This window comes from Ailuropoda melanoleuca, chromosome 12, assembly GCF_002007445.2.
Source record: "Ailuropoda melanoleuca isolate Jingjing chromosome 12, ASM200744v2, whole genome shotgun sequence".
Classification (NCBI taxonomy): Eukaryota; Metazoa; Chordata; class Mammalia; order Carnivora; family Ursidae; genus Ailuropoda; species Ailuropoda melanoleuca.
Genome location: NC_048229.1, coordinates 51,729,002 through 51,751,392, shown reverse-complemented (window position 1 = coordinate 51,751,392; position 22,391 = coordinate 51,729,002). Strand labels below are relative to the sequence as shown.

At 35.2% G+C, this 22,391-nt stretch overlaps 1 protein-coding gene across 12 annotated transcripts in view; it reads right to left on the bottom strand.

The window, feature by feature from the left end:
• CHD9 (chromodomain helicase DNA binding protein 9) overlaps positions 1-22,391 on the bottom strand; it is a 218,217-nt gene that overhangs the window by 133,529 nt on the left and 62,297 nt on the right. For 6 of the 12 annotated variants that reach the window (XM_011220466.3, XM_034638811.1, XM_034638810.1 and 3 more), the window contains 2 exons: positions 16,687-16,753; positions 9,236-10,856 (listed from right to left, as the gene is read on the bottom strand). In XM_011220466.3, coding sequence (XP_011218768.1) covers positions 9,236-10,693 — 1,458 coding nt within the window. In that variant the 5' untranslated portion in view covers positions 10,694-10,856; positions 16,687-16,753. Of the gene's footprint in view, positions 1-9,235; positions 10,857-13,407; positions 13,431-16,469; positions 16,502-16,686; positions 16,754-22,391 lie in introns of those variants that run through there. The other 6 variants (XM_034638803.1, XM_034638804.1, XM_034638805.1 and 3 more) reach the window with 3 other exon arrangements.

Below are 22,391 nucleotides of genomic sequence, written 5' to 3'. Positions count from 1 at the left end.
TTAGACAAAACAAGCAACTAAAAAAATGTCAATGTCAGGAAAGAACAACAAAAAGGCACAGAAGGGGCGCCTGGGTGGCACAGCGGTTAAGCGTCTGCCTTCGGCTCAGGGCGTGATCCCGGCGTTGTGGGATTGAGCCACATCAGGCTCCTCTGCTGTGAGCCTGCTTCTTCCTCTCCCACTCCCCCTGCTTGTGTTCCCTCTCTCGCTGGCTGTCTCTATCTCTGTCAAATAAATAAATAAAATCTTTAAAAAAAAAAAAAAAGGCACAGAAAATCTGTATTAGGTTAAAGATTCAGGGGGACAGAACAGCTAAATGCATTGCCTGGCTCTTGACTGGATCCTGGATCTAAAAACAAACATCTTTTGGGGCGCCTGGGTGGCACAGCAATTGGGAGTCTGCCTTCGGCTCGGGGCGTGATCCCGGTGTTCTGGGATCGAGCCCCACATCAGGCTCCTCCGCTATGAGCCTGCTTCTCCCCCTGCTTGTGTTCCCTCTCTCACTGGCTGTCTCTCTCTCTGTCAAATAAATAAATAAAATCTCTAAAATAAAAAAAATAAATAAAATAAAAACAAATATCTCTAAAGAATATTACAGGATAATTTAAGAAATTTGAATTTGGATTGTATGGATTTGTATAGGATTGTATTGGATTATACAGCATGATATTTACTGTTAATTTCTTGATTGTGATAAAAGGATTGTACTCTTGTAGGAGAATATACCTGTTCTGAGGACAGCCATGTTAAAGTATTTGGAGGTAAAGTGTCATGATATCCTGTTACTGGTGATGCTAAGTTTTATCACTTAGTAAAAGTACCTTTTATTGAAAATAAAAAAAAAAACAAGAAGGCAAACGTGGCAAAATTAACAATTAGTGAGTCTATGTGAATGGGAATATGGATGTTCACTGTATTATTCTTTCACCTTTTCTGTAAGTTTAAATTACTTTTCCAAAATAAAAAGTTAGAAAAAATAAATGATAATTTCAAAATAAACGGTCTGAAGAAATTCATAACACTGACATTTCTAATATTGCTGAAGTTGATTTGGACCCATTTTTTTTTCTTGTAAAATAACAAAAGTACAGGCCTAGCCTTAGAAGTCTCTATTTGTACTTTTAGTACTTAGCACAGCACCTGATACACAAATGGGTGCTCAAGGAACACGTGCTGTTTCTGTAAGCAGTTAGTAGTGGTCTGATTTTATTTTATTTTATTTTTTAAAGATTTTATTTATTTGACAGAGAGAGACAGCCAGAGACAGAGGGAACACAAGCAGGGGGAGTGGGAGAGGAAGAAACAGGCTCCCAGCGGAGAAGCCTGATGTGGGGCTCGATCCCAGAACGCCAGGATCAAGCCCTGAGCTGAAGGCAGACGCTTAACAATGGAGACACCCAGGCGCCCCAGTAGTGGTCTGATTTTAGACAGGTTGTTTTCCCTCCCAACACTTTAAATACTTGGTCTGCAAATTCTGGGAAATATTAGTAACTTGCATACAACCCACATTATTACTAAAAGACTCAAATAACGTTAACAAAACCACTTTTCAAAATACTATGCAAATGTTATTAATATTTCTATCTCTAATCATACTCTTAATGTTTACCATGTTAATTTTTTAAAAATTACTTCTAAGTCTCACTTTCATTTGAGGTATTTTAGGGAAAAAAAGCCCTAGGATATTTATCTAGCAATATCGTCTTGTAAGTATAATATATCTCTCAGTAACTAGTTATGCCTTTTTTAAAAAAAAACAAAACAAAAACAAAAAACAGTGCTCAAAGTTGAATACATAGCACCGTTTTGTAAGACTTTAGCAATAGTTTGTAACAAATTTAAGTAGATTAGAAGCTCAAAAGGGCCTGCTTTCTTGACTCTGCCATTTACAAAACCAATTGGACTTGAACAGTTGTATATTATATGCACATACATTATTATATGTATGTGAAGAATCAAATGATGACAGATTGCTAAGATGTCAGGGAACAAGGAGCTAACCTAGAAACTATAACACCTCCTTTAAACAGGATACATCAAGGAAATTAATTTTTTGTAAATCACTCATTCCAAGTCACCTAGCTGGAGGGCTAAGGGAAAGTGCTGGAAACCACTGTTCAACAAAACTGAATCAGAAATGAAAAGAGAACAGCTCTGAAATTATAATATAGATCAATGGGAAAATATGATGTAATTTTCAATGTGAGACCTTCAAAAGCAAAGGACCATGTTGTTCATTTTCACAACCACATGGCCAGCATAATCTCATATACCTGGGAGACATATGGTAAATTCTGAACAAATAAATGCATTAAAAACGTAACATTTCCAAAACACAGATGTTATGTAAAATTCAGTATATATAATTTATACCTACATTTGACAAATAACAACAAGGGTGCATTTTTTAAGACTAAAGATATAGTTAAAAACTTACGACACATTAAGAGCTACACACACCAAACAAACAAAAAATCCCCAAACTTAATGTATTTCTCAACTTGGAGACAACCAGTTATAACTGTATTTTACAATACAACACAGTAAATGTAAATGTCTGCCCACAGTGTGGTATCACTCTCATTTCTGATCACTCTTAAAACACTGTAGAGTTTAAACTACGAAAGGAATCTGCTAATTAGTTAGCAAGCAAGTTATGACTTATCTAATACTGTTTTTGCTTTTTTTTTTTTTTTTTTGTATTTGAGAATACAAATACAAATCTTGTCCAGCTCCAAAATCCTATGATTTCATGAAATGGTCAATGTAAACTTGTACTGCCTTCCGGTACACAAACCTGAAAAGAAAACCTGTAGGAAAAAACCTTGCTTTAAAGATTGTTCTCCTTTTGTAATTCTCAAGGTATTACTTGCATAATAAATGTGCAAGGTATTATTTGCATAGTTGAGCACAGCGAATTACCAGATTTTATTTAACTGCAACTGCAGTCCAAGCTTCCCAACTATGCACTTACTCTTTTCATATGTTACCCACAATGCATTGTATTAAAATATTTCCTTAATCTAAAATAATCTCAGCCCAAATACCCAAATGAAGAAACCTGATCACCCATACTGAGATACTCCAAAACAACTGTGTATTCATGTTATCATAATAGGTCTAAAGTTTGATGGCTCAGGAGCTCTAACGCATTGTTCACAATTTCAGACATTAAGAATAAGCAAATGACTGAGTCGTCCTAAAATAGTTGGGAGTGCACCTCATCAATAAAATTAAATACAACAAAATTTTGTTAGACCTACTTTGAAGTTTGGCTTGCATCTCATGCTCTTCACATACTGCACTAATCCACAAATTTCTCACCAACTGCTGCGCCTTCCCCACCCCTGGAATTCACTTCCTGTTCACCTCTCACCCTTAAGTATGCATGTTAGAGGTCAATAGCCTTAAAGCTACTGTGAAGAACTGGAGTTTCTGTTACTCTGATTCTTGGCAGGCAGTGCAGAGCTCAAGTCTTCTACAAGTTATAGTATATGGTTTAATAATTAAGATTGTATTTTAGAACTAGCTAATATATACAAATTTCCCCACTCAAATAGAATATTTTAATCCTGAGGACATGACAGAAATGTCAAAACCAAAAACTAGTGCACTTTAACTGAGAAAAAAAGAAGTAACTAAATGGGAAATTCCTGTACAGAATTTCTCTTTTGTGTTTTTGGCTTAGACAACTAAGAATTGTGAAACTTCTTATAAGCAATACCATGCCAAATGCATAGATTTAAGTAAACTCGGATAAATAGAAGGATGGTATTTTATAAGATTTTTAATTAGTTCAAGGAGACAATCTAAAAATTCCTTAGTTTTTTTTCTTCTTTGTGCCTAGGGCATAAGTGGAATAACAAGTTTTTTAATTGTTCATATATCTTACTTTTTTGACTTAGGAATAGTTACCACTGGAAGAAAAAAAAAAAAACCTAGCAAAGAGCTTGGGATCCTCTGAGTTCAATGAGTATGAGCAACATTCAGCGAATCCCTTGCTTTAGTTTTACATAGATTTTCCTCTCTCTCTTTTTAAAGATTTCATTTATTTATTTATTTTAGAGGAGAGCACACATGCACGAGAATGGGGGGAGGGGCGGGGGAGAGGGAATCTCAAGCTGACTCAGTGCTGAGTGCAAGAGGGGTTTGATCCCACAACCCTGATATTATGACCTGAGCCAAAATCAAGAGTCTGACGCTTAACCGAACGAGCCACCTCGGCGCCCCTCCTCTCTTTTTTAAAAACGACTTTACTTATATACAAAATTAGCTATGTTTCTGCTTAAGATAATTTTCACCTATCTAATGTGTTCCAATAGATTTTTAAGTAAGTGGGGATTCTTACTATTACACATTTGAACATACCAAGACCTCCCTATAAAACTCTATTTCTCTTAATCTTTTCCTAATCAAGCATTCTACCACCATCACCATCGCCCTCTGGGGGTCAGAGGGGGAGCCGTATAATTAAAGAATTTCATGCTTAATAGAATATATTTCAACTATCTGGAAAATTCACTCATCTATAATTAATCCCTGATATTGCTGGATAGCAGAGAACTTGTCATATTTCTTTTCCTTTCTTCGTTATTTGTAATCACCACTCAGGAGCTAAATAGGCAATACTGTCCTGCAATAAAACCCAAAATTACAACCACAGAATCTTAAGAGTTGAAAAGAACCTATCAATGTAGTCCATTTTACACTCACTATAGGACTTCTTTCTGTGATCCATCTGAACCATTCTATTTACCTGCTTTCGTTGAAAGAGATTTATTTCAAACTTCTTCCTTAATATCACACGATAGTCTGCTTTTCTGTGACTTTCACTTAGTAGGCCTATTTCTGACCTCTAAAGTTCTTCAAACACTTGAAGATAATGATCAGGTTTACCTTTAGGGCATTTGTTATGATCTTATACACAATTTTATAAAAAAACGTCTCGACACTTTAGGAAGCAATAGCTGTTTCGGTTAACTACTTCTCTTTGCTTCGGGGTTGTTTCTCCGATATAGCCAGAAAACATGAGATGCATGTTCTTTTCCACTTAAAGATTCTAAAGCAAGTTTTTGCCTCATCAGGATAGATTTTTGAAAGGAGGAGGGAGTGAGTAGGGAAAAATCATTTAGTATACTATTGCTACATATTACAATGTATTAACATACTTTGAAGGAAAGTGAAAGTGCTTAGGACCACATATAATGGCATCAAACTTGGTTTGAATCTAGTCTTGGCCACTGGCTATCTCCATTCTGGCTGTGTGATTTGCGGTATACTACTTAACTCCTCTGCACCTCAGTTTCCTCCCATGGAAATTCAAGGAAATAACTATAACCAAATAAAAGGACTGTTGTGAGGGATCAATGTGTTAATATGTTAAGTTCTTAGAATAGTGCTTGGCACAAAGTTAAGTGCTCTATGTGTTAGCAATTATAATTTTTGCTATTGCTGTGCACCTACTTTAAACTGGATTATTATGGTAATATATGCAAGAAAAATATAAAGATATTTTAATTAAACCTGATTCAGATTTTTCAAGATCTCAATAACAACCTTATTTTTTACATGATACCTTAGCAACCTTACAATGGTAAACTACTCAGCCATTCAAAATTATTTTCAGAAAAATAGGTAATGATGTGAAAAATGTCTGCAACATATTAATTGGAAGGTTTAAAAAGCCATTTGCCAAAAACATGAACTGTAATGATTCCAACTTTAGCCAACAAGGAATTATGTGTCATTATGTATATGCTAAAATTCTATTTTCTGTTTTGATTGCTATTTCAGCTATCCCACATATTTTTCTCTGCTATCGAAATTTTACATTAAGTTGAATTTGTAAACATTGAGAGATCACATAATGCTCTATGTTATTTCTACTTCACAAATAAGACAAAAAATACAAGATTTTGTATTACGAAACAGCAGAAAGTGTTTGTCACAAGGGAGCAATGAAAAGTTTATAGTATTTTTTTCTCAAAATTCCTTTGCTTTAAAAATTACACATGAAAACAAGGCTCATATTTTCTGTACTATGTTTAGTGAGCACTTAAATTTAGGAACACTTGCTATAGCTTCTTACCTTTTTTCTTTTCTCTTTTTTAGTGGTAAAATTCTAGAGTCCATTATAGAAGAAATGTTCTCAGCAATATTCACTGTTTTTAATGAGTGACACAGACTTAGAGTACTTACTTTAAGACATTTGAAATTATCTCCACAACCACCCCGCCTCAGTTGGGAAATACAAAAAAGCAAGGCCTAGAAGTATTCTTTACATATCCAACATTCTAATTGAAGCTTTCTAGAATTCTGAATAGAGTGCCATCTTGAATGTTCACACAGTAGTTTAAAGAATATCTTGTTTTGGCTGTAATAAAATGTATCTCATTTTTTGATTTTGATACACTAGAAATTATGCCACTTTATTTTTTAATCTCTTAACATCTATACATATTTAGCAATGCTAATTTAGTCTGAAGTGAAATTACTGCAATTAAGACAGACAGTTAAAAAAAAAAACAAACCTAAAAGAAAAAAATTTATTTCCATAGAATCTGGGGAAAGACCATAATAATGTAAGAAGAACTCCTTATTAATATAACATTTTTGCTATGTAATAACCATAACCATCCAGAATACTCCAAAAATTACAAAGGCAAAAAATCTGTGAAGCTCTGCCAAAATTTGTGATATATTATACATATTAAATCATTCGAATTTCACATATTTAGGATATGTGACCTATAATTCAGTACATATAAAACCTATATACAATCCATAAAACTCAATCATAATAATCCTCTACCTTCTCTACCAAATCCATCCCTCCTCTTTACCCCCACAATCAACAATTTCCAATTATCATTCTTTTTTTTTTTTTTTAAAGATTTTATTTATTTATTTGACAGAGATAGAGACAGCCAGCGAGAGAGGGAACACAAGCAGGGGGAGTAGGAGAGGAAGAAGCAGGCTCATAGCAGAGGAACCTGATGTGGGGCTCGATCCCATAACGCCGGGATCACGCCCTGAGCCGAAGGCAGATGCTTAACCGCTGTGCCACCCTGGCGCCCCTCCAATTATCATTCTTAACACTAAGAAATAACAGTAAACTTGAGAATAGTTTTCCAACAAGTCAAAAAAGTATCCCAAGCCAACTGCCTTTTATCTGTTTTTGAACATCTAACATAAAGAACAAGAAGTTAGCAAAACAAAACAAACACTGGAAAAAAAAAAGGTAAGTACGTTTAAATAAAGCCTTATTAATTTATCAGTAGAATAAGATGATTTATGAAAGGTTGCTTAGGATGGGTCTAAAAAAAATTTCTCTCAGATAATGCCATCTACATGCTAGCAGTGAGAACTACTTTATTTATAATTATCCTTTATTCATTCCAAATTTATAACTTCTTTTAAAGCCAGTAGAACATGTTTAGGAAAACATGAATTAAAGAAAAACTAAAATGATGAAAAGGCCCTGGAAAAATAAAAGTATAAAGTAAATAAATTTCAGGCTTCACATCTTCAAGCATAAGCTACACAAAATGACTAGTTCCAACCAGTCAGAAATCTAGGTATTAAGTGGATAGATGACCCTAGGTTCAAGCAGTACAGGTTTTTCCCAGGGTCCTTCTAAAGAAGATGCTTTATCCTCTTCCAGTAGAGGGAGCAAAATCATAATATGCTACTCAGGCCACAAAAGAGGAGGGAGGGTTTAAGAGTGCCTTTTAAATATCTTAAAATCTATCTAGACATTTCAAAAAATGTACTGAAAATACCATTTGAAGCAGGAATAAAATCAAGCCAAAGGAAAAGATAAAGATTTTATCTTCTTCAAACATTTCAAGGCTTTGAGATGAATAAATGGTCCCTAAATGTTTAATTTCAAGTACTGTGATATATTACACTGTCCACCAGATCTCACAGGTAACCAAGGTACTGAAGCATTTTAGGAATTCTTAATTTAATAAGATTCAGACAAATGATAAAATATTACATTAAATCCATTTTTATTATAGAAACAACATAGTAACATGACAATAACTATAGAAAACAAAGTAAAGTATAATTGCACTACCCTAAAACTATCTTTTAATATTTTTTCCATATTCATATTTTCATACTGCTATGAAAAAAAGTATAATTATAAAAACATTAAGTGCTTACTATATGCTAGGCACAGTTCTCAGTACTTTCACATATTATAACCCTTCTAATCCTTATCAAAGCCCTATTAAGTAGATCCTGTTAGTATATCACATTTACAAGATGAGGCAAATGAGACAGAATGAAATTCTCTAGCTAAAAGTCACACAGCTAACAAGTAACAGTAGTCAAGATTCTAACCCAGGTAGTCTGGTACCTGAGCCTGTACTCTTAACCACTTTACTGTGATCTTAATTTTGAATTATGCTTTTCCTCCATCACTAACGTATTGTCAGTGTTAGTCTTTAAACTTTTTAATGCCTGTAGCAGTCCATCTAACATGCTATGATAATAAACTATGATGCTTCCAGTTGTCCTGTATAGACAGGATAAGATAAGATAAATATCTTTGGGTATATTACTTTTGCTATGCTTGGGTTATTGTAATAAAGTATTTTTATATTCAAATTCACCATCAAACTGTTTTCCAAAATATTTGTATCAAGTAACAAAGCTATATAAGTTCCAATTGCACCATAAATTTGCCAGCATTAAGATTAACAAAAATTTTTTTCTAATACATAAAAATAAAACCATGCTGCATATTGAATTATTAAAGTTGCATATTATTTGCAATGTTCTGTTTACTAACTCAACTTACCCTTTTGTGAATTCCAACTCCTATGCTTTATTTAGTTACCAAGTAAAGTCCTAAAAATTTGCTTATCAATTTATACAAGCTCTTTATAGGAATATTTGTGATAAAATGTTCCCAGTCTACTGTTTATCTTTTAATTATGGTTAAGTTTCCATTTTTGGTAATAAATCATTCTGTTAAGGGCAATTATAATTGAAAGTTACAAAAAAGGTCTTAAACCTTGTAATTTTCTAAATATAGAAGTTAATGTATTGCTTTGGGTACATCAATAAGTCACTTTCAATATAAGACTGTTAAAGCAATAGAAACTATGTCAAAATATGCCTAAGTTTGAGAAATCCTGGATATGTCTCACATAAAATTAACTCAAAAAAAAAAAAAAAAAAAGCCCATCCTATCCCAAATTGCCAAAATAAAAGAGCCACATACCTGTCGCTGTAAATATAGGCGATTTCTGTCATGTAAATGCTGATGATTGGAAAGTGAAGAGTGCCAACTCCGAGCCTGACTATGCAGCTGTGTTTGAGCCATATCCGAAGGCCGAGTTACAAGATGTGAAGTAAACTGCCGTTCAAGGTCATGATCTAACACATGACTTGAATGATCTTGTCCAAATGCTGCCTCATCAAATTGGGGAAGAAGACCCTCCTGGAGGAGGTCTTCTGGGTCAAGTCCTGTGAATGGCTCAGTTTGAGACTCCACTTGATGAAGTAAATTCTCTTCTAAAGATGAAAAGCCATTAGTTTCCACGTGATCATTGAAATGGCCCATTTGAGTTCCTGAGTCAACAGGATCTGGGAAGTTCATGTGCACAGGAGATAATTTTGAATTGCTATAATTACCCTGAGGATGTGATGAATGCAACATTTGGAAATTATTTGAATTCAACGATGTATTGGGATTTAGCATATGCTGAGTGGATTCTTGCTTGATTCCCCGATGAGGTGAAAAGGAGTTACTTCCGGTATAATCAGATAAAGTCTGATTTGTATGATTAGGTGCAAGTACTGCAGAGGCCTGCAGAAGACTGTTTGGTGAGACGTGATTACTGGAAAAGGAATAATGTGAAGAAAACTGCTGTGAATTACTGACAGAACAAGAAGTCATATTTGGAGAGGGTCCATTGAAATTCCCTTCTTGATGACTGCTACACTTGAGGAAGTGAACTGAAGGATTTGACGTTTGGGAAAATTGCTGCATTGAAAGAGACTGTTGTGACGTAGATGCATTAGGGATTTGTGATGGGTGGTTAACACTGACTCTGTGTGGACCGGAAACATTAACATCCATAAAATTTTTAGACTGGCTGAGAGAATTCTGCCCTGGGTTAAGATTATTTCTGTTTTGTTGTGAGCGTAGTGAAGTGCACTGTGTTTGTTGCTCACCAGCCTGAAATAAGGCAAAGTCATGGTGTACCACAAAGCTTTTATTTTGATGCATAGAGTGAGAATGTCCTTGTTGGTGAAAAGGAGACCCATTTTGATTGGAAATGCTGGTAGCTGTCTGATGGCCCCACATTGGACTGCCATCTGCTACATCTGGAAACAAACCATTGGGCTGGTTTTGGGGGTGGATCGGAGAACAATTAAACTGAGAGTGTGGAGATAACACATGTTCAGCTGGGCTACCAAAAGGCTGATTGACTTGGTGAAATTTCATTGAATCAAACTGATTTAACTGCTCATAATCAGTTATCTTCTGATGTGTTGGAGTACCTTGTACATGGTTCAGTGAGTCTATGTGCAAAGGTTCAAATTCTGCACCCAAGTTCAATTCATCAACGAGTGAAACAGGTCCTGGCTGTACAAATGCATCATCTGACAAACCTTCTAAGGTCTCACCAAAAAGATTGGCATCATCAAAAAAGTCCATCATTGGATCTGTCATCTTGAAAAATCCAGTGACAATCTGGGCTATTCACCAAATGAAGTATATTCAGCTTCTGTGTGGTGGATATTATTGGATCATTTCCAAAGGTCATCAACTAATCCGAAACAGGTCAATGTCCATTATTGCTCTAGATAATGACATGTCATAAAGTGTCAGAATCCTAGGAAAATAAGAAAAACAAAGTTTAATGATGAGTATTCATTACAGTTCTACAAGGTTTACATATGATTTAAAAAACACAATCTCAGTATACAGTATTTTTTGGTAGAATGATTAAAAAATTGCAAAAAGCTCATTAATATTCCCTCAAGGAAAAAAATGCTGGTGCATGGGACATGACTGTATGCATTTGAAAGTAACAATGCATATTACTTCACTTTCAAGTTCATATATACATATGTACACACACACACACACATATATACACATATATATTTTCTTAAGTAGGCTCTATACCTAGTGCGGAGCCCAATGTAGGGCTCGAACTCACAACTGTGAGATCAAGACCTGAGCCGAGACCAAGAGTCAGATGCTCAACCGACTGAGCCACCCAGGTGCCACTGAAGTTCATATATTTTGATGACAGAATGTAACTCTAGAATGGTATGTCAGACTCTCGCCTATACCACGAAATGACCATCATTTCCCAGCAGCTCTGGCATGTTTAAAATATATATATGTATTACACTTCAAAGTAATGTCTTGTTAAGATAGATGACATCAGATCTTCTCAGATTAGTGCGTTGTGATATTTTGCTTTAGACCTCTTGAGCAGATAAATATTGTTTCATACAGTATATGTGGAAATACATCAAGAAGAACAATTGAAGGGGTGCCTGTGTGGCTCGGTCAGTTGGGCATCTGACTCTCGGTTTCAGCTCAGGTCACAATCTCGTGGTCATGGGATTAAGCCCAGTGTCGGGCTCTGCGCTCCGTGTGGAGTCGGCTTCAGATTCTCTCTCCCTTTCCCTCCCGCTCACTCTCTCTCTCTCAAATAAATAAAATCTTTTAAAGAAAGAACAACAACAATTGTATGAGATCATGTTAAACTGGGCCAAATGAGATGAGTTAGCCATCTGGTCAGCTGACAGACAGTGCAGACAGGTGATACGTTGGGGATGTTCCCACATATTGTTACCACGGTTCTGTTGCTCATCTACATGGAAGATCAGTCTTCCTGACAGCTAACTGATTTAGATATTCATGTAGCAAAAGCAAGGACCTTCCTGTTAATGGTCGTATTCATTACTTTGTCCCTAAATCTCCCCCTTGCCCCATTAAATCATCTGGAATATAAATATTGCTTATTTACTAAACTGTGTAAATAAATGTGTGGTGACAATCAACCTGAGGCAAAAATAAACAGCAGTTTGAGCTAAGCAATGAATTAGTCTTATGATAGTCTGAAGAGAAAAAATGATTACATTTACATGAATATATGTATACACACACACACAATTTATGTGTGGAAAGGATCTAATAGGTTGCTTGTTAATATGAAATGGCTAGCTAATTTTGTTCCAGGCCTGTATCATTCCAAACATTTTTAAGAAAGGTGATTTATGGCTCTGCCCTCCTGTCTTCCCTAGAGAACCACGAATGAAGGTTCCTGTTGCTCTACATATTAGTTTAATTAAACATTAGCAAAGGTCTAAGAAACTTTTCCAGGACTTCTATTTTGGGAGGTCCATATTAGGAAATAGAAATTTCCTAACAAAATGCTCACTATTTTAATGTAGAAATACTTTTGAAAAATTCCAAGAAAAACTACCAAAGTCAATGTTAATTTTAACTGGAAACTCACTTATTATCAATCGCAATGGTATGTATCTAAGTCCTTTAACAAATATATGATTTTAGAAGAAGTAAAATACAAAAAAAGTTATTTTTCCAGATTTTATAATTAAGAGAGCAGATGAAAGGCTATCTGGTCTGAACTGAACAAGGCCATTAGCAAAATATAAGATAGGTTAAATCACTTCTCTGGAACGTATCTTAGTTTCCACTTCAGACTCCAGACTAGGGAACATGCATGTATGTGTAAGTTATTAATCAGGAAAGCAATGTCTTATGCTTTTACATGGTTGTATGATTATTTATCAAGAGGAACACACAAAAAAAGAAATACAATGAAAGTTAGCAAATCCAGTATGTCATCAAATATGAGGTACATCATTAGTTGATATAATGTAAAAAAAAAAAAAATGCTGCCAGTTAAACTATGGCACTCTACCATTTCTAAGGTTTTTAGACTTAGTCTTATTCCAAAGGATTTGGATTTGAGGTACTGTGCTTGGTCCATAAAATACTTGATCGTTGTTCTGTAAGTAAATGTGAATTGCTGCCATTACTTCAACAACAAATACTTGCTTCACTAATATTAAATTTATGCTCTGCTACTCTGTTTCTGTACCTCTCTGCATAATCAATAACTTTTTGGTTAAATACTGAAAAATAGTGTATTTTTTTAAAAGACATTTTAGGGGCACCTGGGTGGCTCAGTCGTTAAGTGTTTGCCTTTGGCTCAGGGCGTGATCCCAGGGTCCCGGGATTGAGCCCCACATCAGGCTCCCTGCTCCACTGGGAGCCTGCTTCTTCCTCTCCCACTCCCCCTGCTTGTGTTCCCTCTCTCGCTGGCTGTCTCTCTCTGTCAAATAAATAAATAAAATCTTAAAAAATAAATAAGTAAATAAAAGACATTTTAGGAGCACCTGGGTTCAGTGCCCAACTCTTGATCTCAGCTCAGGTTGATCTCATGGTTGTGAGTTCGAGCCCTGTGTTGGGCTCTGTGCTGGGTGTGGAGCCTACTTAAAAAAAAAAAAAAAAAGACATTTTAAATAACAAACATGTGTAGTAGTAATGTACATAGCCCAATCGCTGATGGCAATATAAATAACTATGACTAAGTATGTGGACGCACAGACAAGTACTCCATGACTACCACATGGCAGACAGATACTGACTGAGACACATCCCAATTTCAGAGATTTTTTTTTTTAAGATTTATTAATTTATTTGAGAGGGAGAGGGAGCGAGTGGAGGGAGAGGGAGAGAGGGAGGGAGAGAATCTCATGCAGACTCCACACTGAGTGTGGAGCCCAACGCAGGGCTCAATCTCACAACCCTGAGATCACAACCTGAGCTGAAACCAAGAGTCAGATGCTTAACTGAGTGAGCCACTCAGGTGCTGCCCAATTTCAGAGATATTAAAAGTGGAAAAAATATGCTTCCTAGAATGATTAAAGTGATTTCTTGAATAATTAGAATGTATTACTTCAAGAATTCAGAACCTACAACTATAAAAATCTACTGCTCAACTGAATGCTGAAAGTAAATTATTGGAAGGATATGACATTAATTCATATATTTCTATTTATTGTGATTAACAGTGAACTTAAACATAAACATAAAATATTCTGAATTTATACAGATTTACTACATGCTTATACATTTATTCTTAAAAAACAGTTAAAGAATTTTTAGGAGTCTGCTCTGGAAATAAATATATGATGTATCAGAGCAGTAATAGTCCATAGAGGAAAGAACTGGTATAGTCCTTGAATTTTTATACATGATGGTAGACTGTGCTAAGGCAGTGTTTTCTACATTTATGTAACCTGAGGCTTACCTAAAATAAGGGAGAAGTAAAAATTTTAATTAAGAAAACAATTTTGCTGTTTTCTCATCCAATAAACATTTATTGATAAAGAACTTCCAGGCACTTAGATGATGAGTAATAACCGATCTTGGAAGAGGAATTTGGAAATGTAAACAGCACATTATCAATACATGTTACTTGTGCTGACTTTTAAGTCAGTACATAAGAGGAACATCTTATGGGGGCGCCTGGGTGACACAGCGGTTAAGCGTCTGCCTTCGGCACAGGGCGTGATCCCGGCGTTGTGGGATCGAGCCCCCACATCAGGCTCCTCCGCTATGAGCCTGCTTCTTCCTCTCCAACTCCCCTTGCTTGTGTTCCCTCTCTCGCTGGCTGTCTCTATCTCTGTCAAATAAATAAATAAAATCTTTAAAAAAAAAAAAAAGGAACATCTTATGATTAAGAAAATGAATATAGATACCAACACTAAGAAGATACACATTCTGTATGTGACAAGATATTTGTAAGTAGTCGACCTCAGTTATAGAAATAGACTAAAGGCGAACTATGAAAAAATGCCCATAAAATCTCATAAAGCCATATTTTTTTATTTTAACAGTTTATTCTACAATTACACAATGCTCATGTAAGTTCCACTTAAAGATCTATTGTTGTAATTCATTCTGTAAAGGAACCATTTTCTAGCTTTATGAAAATATCACGTCAATCTAATTTTAACTTGCTATTTAATCAAGCAAATACTTATGGACTGTCCATTACTGCCAAAACAACTTTGCAGAAACTACAAAAGTTTCTGCCCTCAGGAAGTTCAGAATCTAAATGGATGAGGCAGGGGGTAATGCACAAGAAAAGCACATTATATATTGAATAAAATATCGTAATTGTGGCCTAAGAGAGGTACAAGCTCATCTATAAGATAATTTATAAAGAGAAGAGAACATACTTGGCAAGTTATTCAGGAAAAGCTTCTTGGAACAGTTTGCATTTGAGGGAGTCTTCTAAAGGGACTGGAAGGGAAGGCCAAAGACTTCAGGAATAAAGAAGGAGCAAGGCAGGAAGGGAGGAAGTACGGATTTAGGGAAGGGGATGACTACTGCAGCGGGCATGCAAACGGAGAAAAGTAGAAAGGAAAGGCAGAAATGGAAGCTGGAGCACTGCTGTAGGGACCTTATCGATCCAGTACAGTAAAATAAAAATATTTGGGGGACAGAATTCTTTTAAAGTTGAGAGGAGTATTTAGAATCAAAATAAGATTACTTCTCGATCTTCATTTCTACATTTATCGATTCCAATGACATGAGGATTGTACATCAATAGAACAGAATCCCTGCCTTCCCGAAGCTCATAATCCAAAGGGGAAGAAAACACGTAAACAAGTAGAGATGTATGCCTTAGCAGAGATGTGTACACAGCACAATGTAATATTAGATCACAATTAATTATTTCTGGAAAAGATGGGTAAAGGCATAGAGATGAGGCGACATTTGAACTGGGCCTTCAGAGTAAAAATAAAATCATTGAACATGTTCCCAAGCAGGATTTATATATATATAAACTTACTTTAGTGGTAAATTGACTTCCTGAATGTCTAATAGTTGCTTTTTCTCCAAGACATCTCTGTATTTTCCAAATAAATCCCTCAGTATTTTTCTACTAAATGAATTAGGCTTTCCAGTAAGCTCTACACATTAAGAGTTTCATCCCATTTAATAAAAGCAGCATCAAGCCCTACCAAATTATTCACTTTTCTATTAGTCATCTCCTCAGGATTTCTGTACAGTATTAAGTTTGTGCTACATTAATTTTTACTTTGTTTATGAGCTACCCATAGCTATTTCAAATTACACTTGGGGAAAATTCAGCTTCAGATTCACCTCCTACAGAAGGCCTCTTCTGACTCAACTGTCTGTCTTGTAACCTGCATACTACAGATAACACTCCATTATAATAATGTAGTATATTTTTCTTTTCTCCCCACTAGGCTGCATACCCTTGGAGAAAAGGAACACCATTGTCATCTTTGTATCCTAAGTACGTTGCCTAACAGTAGGCACATAATAAATTTCTGCTAAATCAGTGAATGACTGCATAGGAATTAGAAAGAACATGATACTTAAATAAAAACAAAACAACAAAACAAAACAAAACATAGACCTGATGGGGCGCCTGGGTGGCACAGCGGTTAAGCGTCTGCCTTCGGCTCAGGGCGTGATCCCGGCGTTACGGGATCGAGCCCCACATCAGGCTCCTCCGCTAGGAGCCTGCTTCTTCCTCTCCCACTCCCCCTGCTTGTGTTCCCTCTCTCGCTGGCTGTCTCTGTCTCTGTCGAATAAATAAATAAAATCTTTAAAAAAAAAAAAACAACACAGACCTGAGTCTTGGCTCTTCTACCTCCTTGCTGTAGGACTTTGAGAAGATCATATACTATTTGTTTTCATCTGGAAAACAAACAAACAAACAAAAATAGCAACATAAACTATTAACTACAGTCCTGTCTACCTCAAAGGGGAATTATAAAGTACTAAATAAAGGAAGCAGTAATCCCTATTAGGATAGGAAACAGGTCTTTTACAATCCCCTCACTCTCTTGCATTATTCCTAAAACTGTTAAGAGCACAGTGAGAACTCAAGAAATGCCCAGAGGTGAGGGAGTGCATAGCATTTCAGGAACTACTCAATAGTGTAGTGTAGCCAGAGCATTGTAGTAGCCAGAGATCTCGAGGCAGGCAGCAGTCAGATTATCCAAGGCTTTAAATCAGCCATGTTAAGAAATCTGGACTTTATCCTAGAGGCAACAGGGAGCTATTTCACTGTTTAAAATTTCTTCTCTGGTGTTAACACTTGACTAACATTTTTACCGTGGTAAAATTATTATCCCTGGTGGCTATTAACATTTGAAGTTATTTTAAGATAGCAAATAGCAACCATCTCAATGGCAGTGACCAAAACACTTAAGTTGTACCCAGAAACATTTTTTAAAGACTAAAATAATAATGACAGGAGATATCTGTCATTTTAAAGAATATCCTTACTTGGGCGCCTGGGTGGCTCAGTCAGTTGAGTGTCTGCCTTTAGCTGGGGTCATGATCCCAAGGTCCTGGGATTGAGTCCCACATGGGGCTCCCTGCTCAGCGGGGAGTCTGCTTCTCCCTCTCCCTCTGCCCCTCCCTCTGCTTGCACTCTCATGCTTTCTCTGTCAAATAAATAAATAAAATCTTAAAAAGAAGATGAAGAAGAAGAAGAAGAAGAGGAGGAGGAGGAGGAGGAGGAATATCCTTACTTGGCAAAATAAAAAGCTGGCAAATCTGAATTCACCATTTCTTTGTTAAAAAAAAAAATGGTCTATGAACTTCTAGAACTCCTGTTAAGGTATTCAAACTATACTTGAATACCTGTTAAAAAGTTTTTTAAAAGTTCAATTTTCCTCCTGCCTTCCTAGGCATCTACTTCGAGATTGTTTAAAATAACCTAATTATGACAACCTTCAAATTCTTGAAGACTAAGGTCTCCCTTACAGCTTCTCTTTTCAAAGCTACAAGCAAAATATTTCCATCTTATTGAAATGTGAAAAATCCTATCTAAAGAATAAAGCAATACTACAAAATTCCCTCAGATGAATAAAACTGAAAACACAACATAGCAAAACTTATGAGATAAACCAAAAACAATGCTCTAAGAGAAACTCATAAACAACTACATTAAAAAACATTTAATTGATAATCTAACTATACACCTTAAGGAAATAAGCAAACTAAGTCCAAAGGAAGGAGAAAGAAAGAAAGAATGAAGATTAGAGTGGAGATAAATGAAATAAAGAAGAGAAAAACAACAGAGGAAAATCAATGAAATTTAACACTAGTTCTCTGAAAAGATCAACAAAACTGACAAATCTTTAACTAGACTGGCTAAGAAAAGACAGAAGATCCAAATTAGTAAAAACAGAATCAAAAAAGGATATTAATATAAACTTTTACTTTACAATACAGACTTTACAAGTCTATATAAGGACTATATAGGCCCTTTTAAGAATAGTAAGTCCTTTTTATAGAAGAATATTATTATAAGAATAATATGAGTAATTGCACACCAACAAATTGGATAAACTTAGATGAAATGGACAAACTGTATGTCACAGAAGCTACCAAAGTTGATTAGAAAAGAAGCAGAAATCTAAATAAACCTAAAACAAATAAGATTGAATCCATAATCAAAAACCTTCCAACAAAGAAAAGCCCTGGACCAGACGGTTTTAATGGTGAATTCTACCAAATATTTAAAGAATTGACACCAATTCTTCTCAAATTCTTCCACAAAAGTGAGAAGTCAGAAGTACTCTCTAACTTATTTTGTGAACCTAACATTACCCTGATAACGAAGCCAAAGATATCACAAGGGAAAAAACCCAAAACCAAAAAAACAGAACAAGACACTAAAGTCTAATATCTCTTATGAAAACAGATGCAGAAATTGTCAACAAAATACTAGCAGACCAAATCCAGCAGCATATTATACATATACACATACGTACATATACAGTATATTATATGAACAAGTGGGAATTATCCTAGGCATGTAAAGGTAATTAACATACAAAAACCAATGTAATATACTGCATTAACAGAATAAAGGAAAAAGCAAAAAAAGCGTTTGACACAATCTAACACCCTTCCAACACCCTTTCATGATTAAAACACTGAATAAAATAGGAATAGAAAGGAATTTCCTCAACATGATAAAGGCCATGTATGAACAACTTAGAGCTAACATCAAACTCAATGGTAAGAGAACGAAAGCTTTTGCCCCAAGATCAGGAACAAGACAAGGATGCTCACTTTCAACTCTACTATCCAATACAGTACTGAAAGATCCAGCCAGACAAAATAGGCAAGAAAAGAAAAGGCATCTAAATTAGAAAGGAAGAAGTACAATTATGTCTGTTCACAGATAACATGATCTTATACGTAGAAAACTGTAAATAGCATCCACAAACGCACATGTGTGCGCAAACTGCTAGAGCTAATAAACAAATTCAGCAAAATTCTAGGATACAAATCTATGCAGAAAAATCAGTTGTATTTCTTTAAGACAGCAATCAACGTTCCGAAAAGGAAATAAGTTAAAAAATTCCATTTACGATAACATTAAAAAAAATAAAAATTCAGGAATAAATTTAACAAAGGACATTTCAGATGTGTACACTGAAGACTGTATATCATTTTGAAGACAAAACAGTGCTAAAAGGAATTTAAGTAGATCTAAATAAATGGAAAGACATCCTGTGTACATGGATTGAAAGACTTAATGTTGTTAAGACAACAATACTGCCCAAAGCAATCTACACATTCAATGCAATTCCTATCAAAATCCCAATGATTTTTTTGCATATACAGAAAAACTCATCCTAAAATTCATATGGAATTCCAAAGTACCCAGAATAGCCAAAGCAATCTTGAAAAAGAACAAAGTTGGAAGACCCACACTTCCCACTTTCAAAACTTACTACAAAATTACAGTAATCAAAACAATGTTATTGACATAAGGATAGACATATAGACCAATGGAACAGAAAGCCCAGAAATAAACCCTCACATGGTCAATTGATTTTTGACAAGGGTGCCAAAAACATTCAATGGGGAGAAAACAGTCTCTTCTACAACTGATGTTGGGAAAACTAGATAGCCACCTGCAAAAGAATATTATACCATAAAAAAAAAAATCAACAGAAATAAATCAAAGATCTAAATTTAAGAGGTAAAACTGTAACACTATTAGAAGAAAACGTAGGGGCAAATCTTCATGATTTTGGACTAGCAATGGTTTCTTAAATATAACCAAAAACACAGGTAACGAAAGAAAAAAAAAACATAAATTGGACTTCATAAAAATTAAAAAGTTACGCACCAAAGAATACTATCAAGAGAGTAAAAAGATAACCCATAGAATGGGACAAAATATATGCAGATCATATATCTGATAAAAGTTTAATATCCAGAATTTATAAAGAACTCCTACAAACTCACTACTATAAAGATAAACAACCTAACTTACACACAAATGGTCAAAGGACTTCAATATACATTTATCCAAAGAAGATACAGGAATGGCCAATAAACAACATCGGTCATTAGGACAATGCAAATCAAAATCACAATGAGGTATCACTTCACAACTACTAAGAATATTATTTTTAAAATGAAAAATAACAAGTATTTGAAAGGTTGTGGAAAAATTGGCCATCTCATACATTGCTGCTGGTAATGTAAAATGGCACAGCCACTATGGAGAAGTGCAGTGGTTCCACAAAAAGTTAAACACAGAATTACCATATAACCCAGCAATTCTACTCCTATATGCTCTACACCCAAAAGAATTAAAAACAGGGACTCAAATATTTATATGCAAACGTTCATAGTAGCATTATCCACAATAGCCAAAAGTTCAAAAACAACCCAAGTGTCCATCAACAGATGAATGAACAAAATCTGGCAGACACCTAAAATGAAATGTTACCCTACTGTGAAAAGGGGATAAAGTTCTGATACATGCTACGGCGTGGGTGAACCTTGAAAACATTATGCAAGTGTAAGTAGACACAAAAGGGAAAATACTGTATGATTCCACTTATATGAAATACCTAGAACAGGTAAATTTATAGAGATAAAAAAATTAAATACTACCAGACACTGGGGAGAGGGAAAAATAAGGAATTATTTCTTAATGAGTAGTTTCGGTTTGGGGGAGTGGGAAAAAATGGAAGATAGTAGTATGGTTGCACAATATTGTGAGTGGAATTAATGCCACTAAACTGTACACGTAACACATTTTTTAAAAATTAAATTTAACAATATTTTTAATTAAAAAAAAAGTCAGATATATTCCTTTCTCAAGGCCTTTGTACTTGGTACGTACATTCTTCCTTCATTTCATTCAGTTCTTTTCTCGAAAGTAACTTTCTCAATGAGGCCATTCCTGACCACCCTCTCTAAAACGTCATCAGTTCCTGTTCACCATTGAATATTCCCCTTCCCTGCTTTATTTTTCTACCTTAGTATTTTTTTTTTTAAGATTTTATTTATTTATTCAACAGAGATAGAGACAGCCAGCGAGAGAGGGAACAGAAGCAGGGGGAGTGGGAGAGGAAGAAGCAAGCTCATAGTGGAGGAGCCTGATGTGGGGCTCGATCCCGCAACGCCGGGATCACGCCCTGAGCTGAAGGCAGACGCTTAACCGCTGTGCCACCCAGGCGCCCCTATTTTTCTACCTTAGTATTAGCTAACATTCTATATATTTTACATATTTATCATGTTTAAAGCCTACGCTTCCCATAAAATAAAAGTTCTAGGTCAAAAATTTTTATTTGATGTAACCCTGGTACTTATTCAACAGTATCTAAAACATAATGAATAGCAATAAATCTTCATAGAATGGACAAATTTTTCTTTTTGGGTTGGGAAGAGGGAATGCTATATAAGGCAGGCACTGTTTTTGTCCTTTTAAAAAATCTTATGTGAATCTTTTTAAAAAATGGCAACATTGGTTATCTGGACACTGAGTTTATGGCCTATGTAAAAATATTTTTTATTTTTAATTGTGGTAAAACATAAATAACAAAAAATTTACCACCTTAACTATATTTAAGTGTACAATTCTGTACTTTTAAGTATATTCACATTGTGCAACCACTCTCTTTTCCATCTTGCAAATTTGAAACCACACACCAATAAAAAATTCCTCATTTCTCCCCACCCCTGCCACCCCCGGCAACCACCATTCTACCTTCTCTTTCTATGAATTTGACTATTCTAGATACCTGATTTACGTAGAATCATACAGTATTTGTTTGTGATCGGGTTATTTCACTGAGCATAATTTCCTCAAAATTATGTGGACAAAAATGTGTCAGAATTGTACTTCTTTAAAAGGCTGAATAATATTCCGTTGTATGTATATTATGGCCTGTTTTTTCTTGGGTTTTTTTTTTTTCCCTCCAGCATTTCTCAAGTTCTTTTTGAACAAGAAGCACGATATGGTATAGAATCTACCCTTTGATAGTATATTTAGACTTTTTTTTTTTTA